At 37.3% G+C, this 16005-nt stretch overlaps 1 protein-coding gene across 1 annotated transcript; it reads right to left on the reverse strand.

Moving 5' to 3' along the window:
- Positions 1-678: 678 nt before the first annotated feature.
- Positions 679-15753, reverse strand: LOC140144228 (uncharacterized). Its single transcript, XM_072166045.1, has 14 exons — positions 15561-15753; positions 14898-15119; positions 13563-13667; positions 12455-12700; positions 11385-11507; positions 10672-10886; positions 8802-8970; positions 7922-8026; positions 6645-6805; positions 6129-6251; positions 4888-4999; positions 4076-4172; positions 3131-3230; positions 679-2065 (listed from the first exon to the last, which is right to left on the reverse strand). Exons 1-14 carry the CDS (start codon positions 15703-15705, stop codon positions 1976-1978), a joined length of 2013 nt encoding a protein of 670 aa, XP_072022146.1. The 5' UTR covers positions 15706-15753; the 3' UTR covers positions 679-1975.
- Positions 15754-16005: the final 252 nt, after the last annotated feature.

The following is a 16005-nucleotide window of genomic DNA, read 5'->3' on the forward strand; positions in this document are numbered from 1 at the left end:
ATAATAAATAAATAAATTTCGGAATTTATATAGCGCTTTTTCCAGAGGATTCAAAGCGCTGTAATTTCGCTGCGTGGTGAATCATCACAATCAGATCGCATCAACTAGGCTAGTTGCAGCCGAACCCGGCGTAAACCTATCCACACTTAGATTGTAACATCCACCCATTTTCTGCAGCTCCCCAAATTCCATTGGGTGAAGGAAGTTTTTGATAACGAAACAACTAATCACCGATTTTGAAAGCAGGAGGAAACCGGAGATCCCGGAGAAAACCTGCGAGAGCGAGCATGGATCGGGATAAACCAAGTGCACATGAGTCCTTGGGCCGCGCCGGGGCTTGAACCCGGGACCTCAGTGGTACATTTATTCCACTATGTAGCAAAATAAAACCCCAAACCCGCAACGCCATAAATAGATGATCATGAACCAGTCCAGCAAGGAGAGCCTTGGGAAGTGGAGCTGTACTGTTATGTGCCACGGTTCACGGTTTTTAAACAATAACTGTTTACGTATAAATGCATGATTGTTTGTGTTGAATCACAGTTCGCAGACAGTAATTTATTTCATATATTGAGATTTACTGTGCCACCAAAAAATACGTAACAAAAGCGATCTTAACAAGTGGTGGTCATAAAAATACGGGAAATGTGGTAAATAGCCTATCTAAAAGCTTCTTTGATTTTTTGTTTATGTTACTTCAATACTATATGTAGCCTAATACGATTTTCTTACTCTTGGAATTCTTGTATTGTTGTCCAATTATAACTTATCATATATTTTGTTTACAACCAAAATAAGTTTTCAAAATGCATCCCCGGCCTGTCGGAAGGGCCCCGGCCCTCGGCCTGCCAAATTATTAGTCAGGGGAACTATGTAATCCCGTGTGACGTTAATATTAGAACATACCACCTATATATCTAAATATGAAAATTAGGTACCAAAGTACATGAAAAACCATGTTGGCAATTCTTAAAGTGCTGCATATATAGGACAGCCATCTTGGATTTCAAAATGGCCGCCATTAAAATATTAACTTTGCTATATCTCTGGTTATGAATGTCATATCCCCTCTCCTTTGCACATACCAAATTGTTGATAATACCAAAAAGACTAAAGCAGACCAATCAGTTTTTAACATATCAGAAACCATGTGCCAATTCATTTGTAATCATAAATCAAACGACACCTACCACTAATCACTGTAGTTGATCGTAGCTGGCCTAAACTGGGTTTATATTAGAATACCCTCTATCACTTGTTACTGTAAACTGTACTCTACATGGTACACCTGAGTACACGCCATGGCCATCCCCTAAATCAGGGAAGTACATATTTTATACTTAAACTTTAGCAACGGGCTCATAATGTTTAAAAACCAGAGAAATAAAACCATAGATATAAATTGATGAAATGTTATAGGATATTTTATAGATGGATCTCCTGAATAGATCATAGCACATCTTCTCTGTTCATAGTTATTAAATGGAAATTAGCAAACGGTTCATGGAGGAGGAAGCTTTTTGACCGTATTTAAAAGGTACCACATGAATGGGTACCAACACTCACTTGTCCTCCCCCTTTTGACTTTTCCAAAAAAATCGATTATGAATAGTTGGGACGAATACACAAATACATTTTTTTAATTATCTTTAACATCGATTTTCCTTTCCTTATGCAATATCTTTATCTGTTCTTCTGCCTTTTCTGGCCCTCTACCGTATATTATTTCATGTATAACTTCCTCTCTTTAATTAGACCGTTTCATCTGTGCCCTTCTGTGATAAATGACGCTCTATATTGAACACGTATATCTTAGTCCAATTGATTGGCGTTAGACCCTTTCATTTGTGTACTGCCATTTCTGGCGTTCTAGATTATACACGTATAGCTTCCTCCATTTAATTAGAGTTAGACCGTTGTATTTGAACTTTTCTGCCCTTTCTGGCGCTTTATGCATATAGCTGCCTCCATTTAATTAGACCGTTTCTTTGGTGTTCTTCTCCCACTTCTGACGTTCTAAATACACATAGCTTCCTTTGTTTAGGCCCTTCATTTTCAGATATCCCTGCAAAGGAACAGTAAAAAACTGCTGTCAACCTACATTAAAGTTGTTATGAAGGAAAAAAGACACGGTCAGTGGTGATTATTGTATACTGGCGAAAACAGACAACAGATTTTGTATTACTTGTCAGCTATAGTGTTAGGCCAGCGCTTGGGCAATGTACCTTAATGACCTGGCCCACGTCGTTTTTTCCGGGCTAACCATCAATAGCCAAATGCGGGCCATACACGATCAATTTGATTGATCAATATTGGGTACCCTATAATGCTGGATTGGATACAAAATAATATTTCTCTTCAACTATTATTGAAGAGATCTAATCTAGTTTGATTTTATTGACGGTTGGGCAATAAAATAACTATTGACGTGTACCACTCTTGTATCTAGGGTCTATCAATCAAATTGAACGTGTATAAGCCGCATAACACTGCTTCACTCTGTGATGATGAACCAATGTTGGTTAACTAATCATTTTTATTTTCATTTGGCCCAACGTTGGCTTGCTGATGCCGACAGCTGCCGATGGTGCCGAACATTACCAACGTTGGCCCAACATTGTATTACTGACTGTATAGGACTACAAACCGCAAAGGAATTACGATACCCGTAATCCTTATTGTTCACCACTCTATATCCTAAACAAAGACGATGTCAGTACCCTTTAGCTCTGATTTATGACCTCAATTGTTGTAATTGGTTGATAATTATAGACACGTTGATCTAAAAGAAAGTAACGGAATCAAAAGTTGCATATTTATGTTCTAATCAATGGAAAGCACGGCACTGGTTATCTTGTTCGAGGCCGCTTTGTGTACAAATTGCAATGGAGCAAACTTCAACTTTACATCTTCCTTTGGCTTTTGGGTCATCGAGTCTTTATTTCGTGAACGATCTTAAATCTGGGGTCTTAAATCCGAGCTAAAATATGCAGTTATTGGCTGTGTTTTCTAATTATTATCTGTTTTTGTTTAGGATATGCATGGCAAAAATCACTGGTGTTTTTTTTAGCTGTCTGATTAATTACATACAAACAGAGAGACAAACAGAACGAAGAAAAGATAAACATACGTTAGCATCAGCCTTCATGATTTCAAGCTGTGTCCGTATATCGTGGAAATCGGGCCTTCTCTTGGGATTATCATTCCAGCACTTCAGCATAAAATTGTATCTGAAAGATAAGACCAATAGAAAACTCGTTATTCAAAAAATCGGAATAAAAAACAGGTAATGTACGAAAAAGCTTGACTGCAAATATTAACATCCAAGCACAATGTTTTTACTATTGTATCCCTTTATTGTCGTAAAGTAAGGTAATCCCATTGGTTTGTCAATAAAATGGTAGAAGCTTTGTCTCGCTCTTCCTCCCATTCCCTGGTATCTCTCCCCCTCTTTTCCATGGTTCTCTTTCTCCCGTTCTCTGCCACAAATGGCGTCATATGTAAGACATGTCTTGGCAATAGACGTGTCTTGAACAATAGAAATAAAAGAAAATAGAACCAATAAAAACATAATCTAAGACACAAAGACACGTCTTCCTGCCGGACATGTCTCCCAATTGATGACAAAAGACACGTCTCAGAAACCCGAAGTGTCTTGTGTTTTGCAAAGAGACGTTACATTTGAACATATCTTGTACAGAGACATGACTTTGTGTCTAAATAGATACATGTCTCCGAATTGATGACACATAAAGTGTCTTTTGCCAAGATACCATTTTTACAGTGTATCCTTGTCTCCCACTCTACTGTAGCGTGTGATCTAGATTCCCTCAAACAAGGGGATATACCATATAGTTGAATTCATAGTCACACGCAAATACATGAAATTGAACCGGAGTAGCTTTTGGCGGGAAAAGGTCATCAAACTTTACATTATGATCAAATTTATACAAACTTGCTCAAATTATGATTAAAACCATATTAATGTATTCAAGGATTCATAACATGTATGGTAATATAGCAGTCCCCTCCCCTGAACTCCTAACCCTATGTAGCTCAAATTCTATATACTCACATAGCATCGTTGCAGTGGTCCGGTTTATCCAGACGTTCTCCATCGCATACCATCTTTACCACCTGTTTAGCATTCATTCCTGCGTAAGGATGAGCACCTGTTATGTTGTCAAATGAATAGATAAAGATTGTTGGCTATAGACCAATCCAATTTCACGCATTCCTACACCTCATTGGCAGCAATAGTTGGGTCCCCCTTAGGTCTATCCCACCTAAACTATGAAATGATGTGGCCTTGGCGGGGATATTAAACTGCATTCTATCACCCGTGTTACACGTAGACAAAAGAATGATGAAAGTTTACAATACAATACAATTTAACAACATCAGTTTGGTGCAGACGGGACCCAGTAATGGACGACTGAATTCTGACCATCACTTGGCTCGTCGGATTCGTCTAAAGATCAATCCAAAGTGCCAAGTGATGGTCGGAATTCATTTGGGTGGGATTGGTACCAATGTGTGGAATGCGCGAAATTGAATTCGTCTATAATAGGTGACAAATATTGCACTGCAAAAAATGTGTTTGTAAATATGTTTACAATTTAACAAAATTTCAAACATCATGTGTGTGTTTAATTCCAAAATAAACTTTGCTTATATGTTTTGTGCTACTCCCCCATTGGATGTTGTGTCATATTTTCCCTGTTTTTAATTTTGAAAAAAGGCCATCAATTTTCTAAGCATTATTTGACATAAAATCAATTTAAAAAAATAAAGTGTTTGCAAACTCACCCATAGTTACTATTTCCCATAGAACTATACCGAAGGACCATGACATTGGGTCTTCGATTAAGATGTTTGCAAACTCACCCATAGTAACTAGTTCCCATAGAACTATACCGAAGGACCAGACGTCCGTCTTAATTGAATACTTGTTGTCTTTGATGGATTCAGGAGCTAGCCAACGGACAGGTACTCGACTCTGAAACGAAATTGACCATAACAAAATATCAATGAGTACCTTATCAATATGACCTTACGTGTATGGCAAGCCAAAAGCCCCATTACGTATTGCGACAACGCGTTGCTTTCGAAAGCAACGCGTTGCTAAGCCAGCCAATAGAAATAGAGCTTTTAGCAACGCGTTGCTTTCACAAGCAACGCGTTGCTTTCCCAAAGCAACGCGTTGCTTACATACTCAACTCAGGGGCGCCCAAGCCGAGTTTTTGATTAGCCAATCATATCGGCGCTTTGAAGAGCTGTTGGTTATGTCCTTCCCGCCTTAGTGGTACTAGTTGTTACATGTTTTGTGTTTTGCGTGTATCACACTATAATTGGACACTCAATTGTATGTAGACCTAAATACTCAGTCTGAGAAATTCCTTGAGCAACAATATTAATTTGTTCATATCATAAAACGAAATCCATTTCAGGCGTAAAATTTCACAGATATTATGAGAACAATATATAAGCTTATAAAGAGTTTCTTGCATGCTTGTGTGTATCCTGTAAGAGTCGCTGTGATTGGTTGTCGCCACAAGACGTAAAGAATGACAACAACGTGTTGTTTGCGAAAGCAACGCGTTGCTTTCAGAAGGCGAAAGCAACGCGTTGCTTTGGGGAAAGCAACGTGTTGCTAAAAGCTCTATATCTATTGGCTGGCTTAGCAACGCGTTGCTTTCGAAAGCAACGCGTTGTCGCAATACGTAATGGGCCTTTTAGCTTGCCATACACGTGTACGCTATGATTAAGCTCATCACACATCTTGTATACCCTGATTTGAACAAAATAAGAAGTCGTTTTGAAAATGATCCACCTTTCAAGCTTCATCGGGCATAATGTTGTGATTGCCGGAGACTTTCTTTAAATAACCAATTTCACTTTCAAGTTGGGTTGATTGGATTTAATAACGAGATAATCTGCATCCTAAAGAAGATCGTCTTCATGATGTAGTTGAGGTTTAATATGAGTATTTTGGAATTTACATGTATTTTCTGTTTGAATATATTTTGGAAAGTAATTGTCATTCACACCTCTTTAACTTACATCTACATCCTAAAGAAGATATTTTGGAAAGACTTTGTCATTCACAAATACATCTTTAAACTTACATCGGATTTCATCTCATATTGGTGCTTTGTTTCCATGTCTCTCGCTAACCCAAAATCGCTGAGTTTACACACATTTTCCTTACCAAGTAAAATATTTCTTGTCGCCAAGTCTCGATGAACGCACTTTATGAGCAACAAAAACAAAAGGATATTATTTCAATGTCACATTTTGACATAACTAGGTTACGTTTACATTCGCTATTTCTACAGATTTATTAAGAAATGCATGAAACAACCTTAGGTTTAATTTTAAATTTAATTTCGTCACCTAAAATACTATAACATATAGATGATAATTATCTTGAGAGATAATATATCAAAAGACAATGTAGTATTAAGATTTAAAGTTGTATGCCCTCTGAGCCTTTCGGAAATGGCGCAAATGCCCTTTGTATTGTATTGTATTGTATTGTATTGTATTGTATTGTATTGTATTGTATTGTATCGTCGATGATTAGAAAAATCATAAAATAAAATACTGAATAATGTGTATGGACATTCTTAGCAATAGCTTACATTTTTGGAAGATATATATTCCATTCCTTTAGAAACATCGAAAGCAAATCCTATTATTTCCTTCGGTTGTAGCACCTGTTCCCCCGGTTCCTTTCTTATGGAATGTAGATATTCACGTAAGTTTCCGTTTGGTGCGTACTCTAGCACAAGGTAGTAAGGTTCTGAAAAGAAGAGTGTTGGAGTTCGAAACACGACCTTGGTTGAAGCTCTTTCTTAAACTAAAATTACTTAAACTTATTAGTTGCAAAAGCTGAATAACATTGATAAAACGTTTTTGTAGTTGTGATTTGTTTTAGTTTATGTTGTTACCCTTTATGCTGCATAATGTTTGTCATAATGTTATTCTTGTCACCAACCCAATAAACACACAACTTTTTACAGAAAACGTTTTATTGGCGTTTTAATAACGTTCCAAAAACATTTTTGAAACTTAATGCAAAACATTCTAACATGATATTTAAGACGTTCATGAAAGTTCATCTGTGTTGGTATAAATCATGATTTCGATTTAAACGTTTGATCCAAACACGAAGAAATAATTCCTCACTCGCTGATGAAAGATGGAGTACCATCTGAAAATTCCGAGGTAGAAATTATTTCTTTGTGTTTGGATCAAAAGTTTAAATCAAAATCATGTTATTTAAGAGTTGACAAAATATTTTGCAAAAAATGTTTGCAAAATATAATTACAAAAATATTTAGACAACAATTTTAAATGTTGTTTTATGTTTTTTCATACAAAAACCTTTTAAGAACGTTTTCACGACCTTTATATAACTGTTATTAAAACGATGATTGACTTCTTATTTCAATGATAGGTTGATAACATCTTTGAGAAATATTATTATGAATAAGAGAATAAAGGTAGAATTTACTCCTATTTTTTCTATCACCGGTACTTTGAATAGATCAGTCATGTTATCAATATGTGACCTGCTCTCCCACGAAATGAGTGTAAAATCGTAAGTTGGTAGGTTCAAGACCTTCTGGCCGCTGGGTTGTTCTTTGTTTGACCCGCACCTGTGCAATCCAGTAGTATGTCCTTTTTGTTAATCCCATTTACAAAGGACATACTACTGGTTTGAAGACTGTCCAATTCACAGAGGCACACTACTAGCATGTACAGTTAAGTGTCAAACAAAGATCATCAACTCAGCAGCCAGGAAGTCTCAGAGCTATCAACTTGCGAATTTACGCTCATTCCGTGGGAGCAGGTCACATAATGCAATCCGTTCGAGCAGGAACCAATCAAGTTGCATGAAACCTTGAATACTTACCTTTGTCCGTGCAGCAGCCAATGAAGCCAATGATGTTTGGATGCGGATCTAAGGATTGCAAAAACTTCAATTCTTTCATGAAATCACTGGACTGTTCTTTTGAATCTGAAACAAAACGGTACGCGAAGGTTGAATGCTGAGGTAAATGTGTCAGCAGAATAACTTTTTTCTGTTTTATATTACTATATATTCATTCTTACAAAGCAGATAAATCCAGATTAGACAGTTGTTGGTACCCACAACAAAACATAGTAGCTGTGTGTTATCATAAGGGAACTAGCAACAAACTCTTTGTCGCTGCTAAATATATACACGTTTCATATTAACAGATAATTATGTTAAATTTACATTCGCACAAAATCTTGTGCAAAAGTAGATGTCTGTCTAATCTAGCAATATGATACCAAGTTTACTCTGTATGCCACTAGGGTGTTTTTTTTTCAGCTATCATTATTTATTAGTTTCAGTCACTTAGGCCCTTCGCACTTGATTATTAGTTCCTGTTTACCGCCCGCGTCCAAAATTGAAAATCTCAAAATAATTATTTTATTTTTATTTCTAATTTTCTCCTTTAAAATAACTTTCAACTACTTCTACTTGCCATTTTCTGACTTTAATAATATCAACAATAATGATGAATGAACAAAGAGTACAACTCCACCTTCACTTATTTATAAAAGCAAATATTGTTGTGACATAATTAAATGCCCGCTCTAGTCAAAACGAGTCAATAGTTGCTTGTAATAATTCAAACTAAATAAAGAAATAATTAATAATTAATAATTAAAAGTCACCTCGTCCCTTTTTCAAAATCTTCAACAGGAAACTAATAATCAAGTGCAAAGGGCCTTATCCTATTCAATGAAGACGTATTCTTTACCTTTCAATACTTTGACAGCCACGTGACTCAGTTCCCTATCCCGTCCAATATTACGTGCCGTTGCTAGGTACACCTCACCGAATGCTCCACTACCAATGACTTCGTGTAATCGTATCCGAGACCGTTGAATCTCACACTGTCGGCTTTCTGAGTCCAGTGTTGGTACCTCCTGATGGTACAAGATTATAACACATTGTAATTAATAATTATTATCGATTTTTCAATATCTAAATCAAAATATTATTATTATATTCATTCTACAAATCATACACTTTGAAAACTTGCTTAAAGTCATAATGTACGATCTTATAATATGAATTTGGTTAATTGTTTTCAAACCTGATTTTGTTGCATATTTGTAATGTTTACACATGTCACAACTTGCACCTAAATGGAATCAGCCAAATTTGTGGTGTTTGTAGGTAAACAGAGCAAAGTTCGACATAAAGTCATAATTCAAGAAATTATGACTTTATGTCCGCCCATAGAACTGCGTGTTAAACGGCCAAAATAAGAAGCAGTGTTTCTTTCACGTTACCTCGTTATTTCAGCTCAAAATGGACAGAAACCATTCCCGATCATTATTACTAGTTTTATTTCAGCATTTTGAGTATATAATGACAAATTCAAAATTTGAAGGAAATCGTACATTAAGCCTTTAATTTATTGTTGTTAATAAGTTATGTACGTTTTACAAAAGTGTTGTTGTTTCAGCCCTCTTTGCAACATAACTCAAGAACCACTGGATCTAGAAAGGTATATCTGTGATATTTGAATTCTTCTTCACACTCACTATAAAATGATCAATGCAATTTTTGCTCAAGCTCACTACCATTCGCAAGATGCTGTGAACTACCTAATTGCAACAGTTTAAAATAGTTGCTACTCTTAAACATTGGGCTACTCCAGTTGAAATCCATACACTCCCTATGGAAGACATGACCTTGATCTTCCACGCAGGGAGTGTAGATTTCAAATGGAGTCACCCATTCAGGTAACTCCTTTTGAAATTCACACTCCCTGTGTGGGAGGTTAAGGTCATGTCCTAGATAGGGGTGTATGGATTTCAACTGGAATAGCTCATTGTTACAGAACAAAGCACAACTTTCCTCAAGAAATAGCATCTTCCAATTAGCTTGTGTTTTATGTTTAGCGACGGTTTAAAAACTCGACCGCCGATTGCCTGCCGTGTCCACCCAGTTCCGTCCGGTTGGAGCCGGTTTCTATTGTTCTAAACAATGGAATGATTCAACCGCCATCAACCGTAGGTCAACCGGCGGTCGAGTTTTGAAGCCGCCCCTTACAGGATTCTGTCGCGTTTTGTGCTTGACTTTCTCTCTAAATCCAATCTTCGAATTGTTTTGGAAGTAACAGGCATACCAAGAAACATCCAATAATTGTACTGATTACCGCATCTGACAAGCCCTCGAAAACTATAAAACGCCCCATTGTGTTATATTGACTACAGTACAGAGGGGAGGTTTTAGATTTTGTTTACAGTGCAGAGCCGTTTGCCCTTGATCGGTCGCTACCAGCGCTCGGCGAATCGCACAAGACCACGGGTTATGTGGGCACAGTTTATAGTAGGATGGAATTCAACCGTAAGCAGAGCTCACTACGAATAAGATCCTGACGTGCTTCCTGTTTTCACAATTTTGGTCTAGATTTCTCGAAATTGTTTGCAGGCAACAAAAAGTCGTGAAAACAGCAATCATTATGTGTTTTCATATTTTAAATCAGAGAACCATTACAAGTTTGACGTCCTTCACTTTTTACTCCAAACAGGCACATTACATCACGTCAAGTAGCCTGACAGCTGTTTATCCGAACCTATGTATTAATAATATTAGATTCTACTAGATTCACTTACCCAGAGTTCGAATTGCGGATTACTTTGCCCCATTGGTGTAAGATAATCATTAGTAACTATCCCTTGTTGAGAGATGGTTCGACTTCTTTTGACTGACGCCTTCCTCTTCTTGTAACAACAGAATGCAGCTAAGATGAGGATGACTATGATGACGATACCAACACCGGCGATGATGAGGATATTAGTAGTGCTGAACCAGGTTGCTGTTGTTTGCTCTGAAAGGAATTTGAAATAAAAAGCAATGCCTTAAACAAATAGAGGAACAGAGCTAAAACACACCTACGTGCGCGGACATTCGAAGTGAGGACTTGTGATACACACGTGTGTATTGTGTGTCTGTCCCGGAATTCAAAGCGAGGACAATCTTGAGTTTCGCACCTTCAAAGTGAGGACATTTTATCATCTATCTCTAAGAAAGCCTAGCACATACAAAGAGATGAAATCGCCCATACCTCCCCTACAAAAAGACTGTCATCCAGTGCACCTATTTACAAAGCGATTTTGTGCTCGCTATGCCAAAAAGTCCTCACTTTGAATGTGGAAAATTATATCTTAAAACATTGAAACAGCAATAGTCACTTATAATGTGTGTCTTTAATCCCAAAGAAATTGGTCCCATACAATATTCTAGTCACCAATCAATATCATACCAAATCAAAAACACAACAAAGACACAAAACAAAATTAAATAGAAACCTATTTTTGAATGTTACCTGAGCAATCATCTCCTTGATATCCCTGTGTGCATTCACACACGTATCGTCCATTGTTGTTGCCACATGAAGCCCCATTTTTACACTGAAGCTGCTGGCAAGATCCTATTATCATGGGTTCAGCTGTAATGAAAGATATGCAATTAATGATTCGTTCGTTGCACATTATCATAGATTATCTTGATAATATAATTCAGCAGGAACGATTTATTTGCAAAACCACAGATTCTTTCCAGGATTTTTGGCAAAACAGAAACACAGATTTTTTGTTCTGTAACCCGCCCTTCACGGTGTTTACGATTTTCCATACACCTCAAGAGGCTGTACGTGTTTCCATACGTGACCTGCTACAACGAAATGAGAATAAAGTCGGAAGTTGGTAGTTTCAAGACGCCCTGGCTGCTGCGTTGGTGTTCTTTTTCACATGGCTCAAGGCAATAGTGTATGTCCTTTTTTGAATGGGGGCACAATAGGCCATTCACAAAAGGACATACTACTGGCTTGTACAGGTGCATGACAAACAAAGAACATCATTACAGCAGCCAGGATGTCTCGAAACTACCAACTTCCGACTTTATTCTCATTTCGTTGTAGCAGGTCACATATCTGCAGTCAAAAATCTTACCTGTAGATGTACCTAGAGGTTTTCCTAATGTGCCAAGTTATGAAGTAAGGAATCCTAAGAAGCTGATGAGCTTGCGATTATGTGATATGTTTTAGATAGCATCTTCCAATAAATAGCAGCCTCTCTTGAGCAAAGTGGGGCTGTTGCAAATTGACAAAATTTTCTGATTTATATGCAATGCCTTGTCGAATATTATGAAGCAGTAAAGTGATTTATTTTGATAGAACAAAGAAAATATTTGTGTCAATCATTGCTAATACTAAATAATTCAATATAATAATTTGTTTAATCTATCTCAAATCAAAACGAAAGTAATAAAATGATGAAATTGAAACTCAGCCCCGATACGGAGAGATTGTTCCCATCTTGTCAGAAGGTCGGTCTATCTTCTTTTGTTTAATTACACGAAAGGGCTCACAAATGATAGGCAAATAATATAACGTACTTGTTGGAGGTGGAGATTCGTCGTCAATTATAGTCACAGTAACTGTATTTCTATTTTCATCAATGATTCCATGCCCTCTTGTCAGCTCCAAATTAAGAGAGAACATCTCTGCTCCCTCCGTTATGTTATCATCGTACACTGTTATAATGACTGATAATTTCTCAATATTAGGGAGGAACGTAAATTCTTGGATCGAATTGTCAAAATCAATCATTCCTTGGGCTGTTCCGGTTTGCAATGTTACACCTGTAGACAGAAAAATATGTTAAATGAGATTAGTCATGGATTTGATAATTAAGCAAGCTCAGTATGGTAATCATTAAGACTTGACCACTTAGGGTGATACAAGTAACAAAGGTATTCCACGTCGAAAATGTTTTTTGGAAAATGTTGAAACTTTGTTGGTTTCGTTGGTTAGGTGTGGAGTGGGTGGGTTGTGAATAAATCCAAGATGTGAACAATAGCCACTTCGATTGATATCCTATAAAATGGGCATCTAAAAAAAACTGCAGTGGTTTATAGAGCGATACACACAGACATAAACCCACAAGTTTCAGCACATAATTCGCTGATCACTGTGGCCTAAGACACACCAAATAAACCATTTAGCAACAATCAGAGACTTGCAGCTAATAAGTGCATACCCTATACACACCAAAATTAACAGTCGCAGCCGCGATCAGCTCCCCGATTGAGCTAACGTATACTTATATATAATTTACAACCATACATGTTTTAAAGCCTTAATGTACGATTTCCGTCAAAGTTTAATTTTGTTATTCTTTATTCAAAATGTTGAAATAATATATTAGTAATAACTGCCGGAAAAGGTTGCTGTCCATTTTAAGCTGAAATAACAAGGTAAAGTGAAAGAAACCCCACTGGTTATTTTGGCCATTTAATATGCAGTTCTTTTGGAGGACATAAAGTCATAATTTTTTTATATCGAAATTTTCTCTGTTGACCTACAAATACAACAAATTTGGCCAACTCCATTTAGGTGCAAGTTGGGACATGTGTAAACATTACAAATATGCAGGTTTGAAAAAAATTTAACCAATTTCATATTGTATGATTGTACATTATGTCTTTAATGGCAATTACTTACGCCCAGATACAGTGTCAGCGAGTTCTCCTTGTCTGGTGATGATAATATCTTGAGAGCCATTTGCTTCATCAATAACATATTGTGTAGTTTCAAACCCGAACAAATCTGAGGGGGAAAGCCAGATACAAAGTACTTTTCAAACTTAACACATGTGTATAATGTGTACTATATATTATGTGCTAAATATAGGTTGGTACTTATTTTTAAATTCAAGGATAATCTATCCTACTCATTATTTACGTTATTTAACTCTAACGCCCAGAGGGCTTTTTGTCGACTGGAAGGGAAAGAAGGAAGGAATAAAGAGAGAAAAATAAAATAAAGAAGTTGTTTGTTCTTGGTGGGATTCGAACCCGAAACCCCTCGGATGCCAAACACTAGGTCGGCGACACTTAGCCACGGGTCTTTCGCTGGCCGGGCCAACGAAAGCGTGCCTATATATTACTTAGGGTGATTGCGTCATCGCATCCCGTGGGATGCACGCACGCGCAGAAAAGTTGTATGTAGTATTTTGTAGTACTCAGGGCTGTTAGGATCAATAATTAACTTGTTCGTAAATTTGGTTGTTCCTTGTCGCCAAGCCCAATTGCACGTATTGGGCTGTGATCACCTTTGTTAGAAGACGGTGCAACATTTTACCAAACCAGCCCAATATGTACAACAAATACAACCAAATCTGTTGAGTCTCTGTTATCTAATTAACCTTGTATGTTAATTTCTTTATCAAAGGTTGGTATTCGCCGTAGAAGTAGTGATGTAACATGATTAATTTCCATAGCAATGTCGTCTAGTGCAGAGCAATACATTCAAATTCCATCGCTATGGTAATTAATACTGTTATATCACTACTTCTATGGCCAATTGGCATCAAACACAGCTCGACCCATATCCTGAGCTTTCTGTGAAGTCATGCCCATCCCATTAACATTAAGATGCAACTCCTTCAGTTTATGTTGCAAAACATATCGCTGTAGAAGAAGTTACGCAATTGCCATAACAATGGGTTTGCAATATCTTTGAATGTATCGCCCAGCACTATAAGCAGGATACACTCATCAGATATGTATCTGCTCAATGATAAATTGACGACGATACCACTCTTTTCAAAGGCACTTATCTTACAGGGCTGGTGCGGGTGATCAGCATGATGTGAAAATTCTATAAAATTACGATCAAGGTCTTTATCATGTACGGCGTCGCGTCTAGTGCAGAGCAATACATTCAAAAGTAGAGTAAAACCATTGCTATGGTAATTAATCCTGTTACATCACTACTTTTACGACAAATAAGGTCATCTAAACACAAAAAAGACACATCATCTTTCTACTACCTTACCATCGTCATCCAATAGCGTCACGGTCACCTCTCCATCTACAACTGTCGCTCCTACTGAATTGTACAACTGTAAAGTTATTCGCTCACGTGGCTCGTGCAGGTTATCGTCTGTGAGAATTAAGTTGACGTATTGTAAATACTGTCCTGGGTTGAAATTCAGTTTAGCGTATGGCAAGGAGAAGTCGACGTTGTCTGTCGCTGTGCTTAAATCAGTGTTGATATCTATCAAATAAAGTAAATTTAAGTTCTGCTTTTTAGTTGCTTTCACTTTTAACATTGCACCAATAAGTCTTTTTGAAGTATGGCGGGCACAAAGAAGAGGGCGTACTTTGATTTGGGTAATCTTTTGTCAGTTGGGAAGGCAAAACAAGATTTGGATTAACTAAATAAAAGTACGCCCTCTCCTTCTGTGCCCGCCATACTTATTGGTTTCTACTTCGAAAGCATTTGGAATTGCATTATAGGATTGTCAGATCAGAGATAGTCACAGTCAATTACAAAACGAGTAAGATCCCAAAATATATTATGTACACTGTTCTCTCGAAGCTCAGTATCGAAGCTAGGATGTTGCCGGATTCCACTGGTTTTTTTTTGTTTGTTTGTTTGTTTGTTTTTTGTTTTTGTTTTTGACATGACGTGACGTGATATTTCAATATAACTTACCGGCTGAGCAACAGGATCGAGTATCTCCGTTTCGACTGATTATAACTGATACAACACCTCCTTCCGTTTGTGCCTCATCTGTTTCTGATGATAACGTAGCCTTTAGAGATGGTGTCATTGTATCTACAACTATAAACATGGTCATGTAAAAACGCCCTTAATATGCATAGTGCTACGAGACATTCATCTGAGCTCTGTTGAACCAGACGAGTTTCTTTTGTACATATAGATATATATTTTCAAAGTCCTGAGACCTCATAGTATAATGCACACTCCCTCGATTCCCTGTAACCAGTTGCGTAGACACCGGGCCTAGCCAGGTGGGAGGGGGCAGCGCCCCCAAGTGAGAAGTCTTGCCTCCCCTGTGTGATGCTGGTCGACCTGATATTTTAGGTTTGAATGCTTTTTTTGTACTTTTTAAAACATTTTTTACAATCATTCGTCA

Source organism: Amphiura filiformis, unplaced genomic scaffold, assembly GCF_039555335.1.
Source record: "Amphiura filiformis unplaced genomic scaffold, Afil_fr2py scaffold_45, whole genome shotgun sequence".
In the NCBI taxonomy this organism is placed as follows: Eukaryota; Metazoa; Echinodermata; class Ophiuroidea; order Amphilepidida; family Amphiuridae; genus Amphiura; species Amphiura filiformis.

Coding starts and splice junctions, on each gene's coding strand:
- LOC140144228 (XM_072166045.1), bottom strand. CDS start 15,705: ATGACCATGTTTATAGTTGTAGATACAATGACACCATCTCTAAAGGCT. Junction 12,701..13,562: donor CGCTGACACTGTATCTGGGC/GTAAGTAATTGC, acceptor TTCTGTCTACAG/GTGTAACATTGCAAACCGGA. Junction 11,508..12,454: donor CGAATCTCCACCTCCAACAA/GTACGTTATATT, acceptor CTTTCATTACAG/CTGAACCCATGATAATAGGA.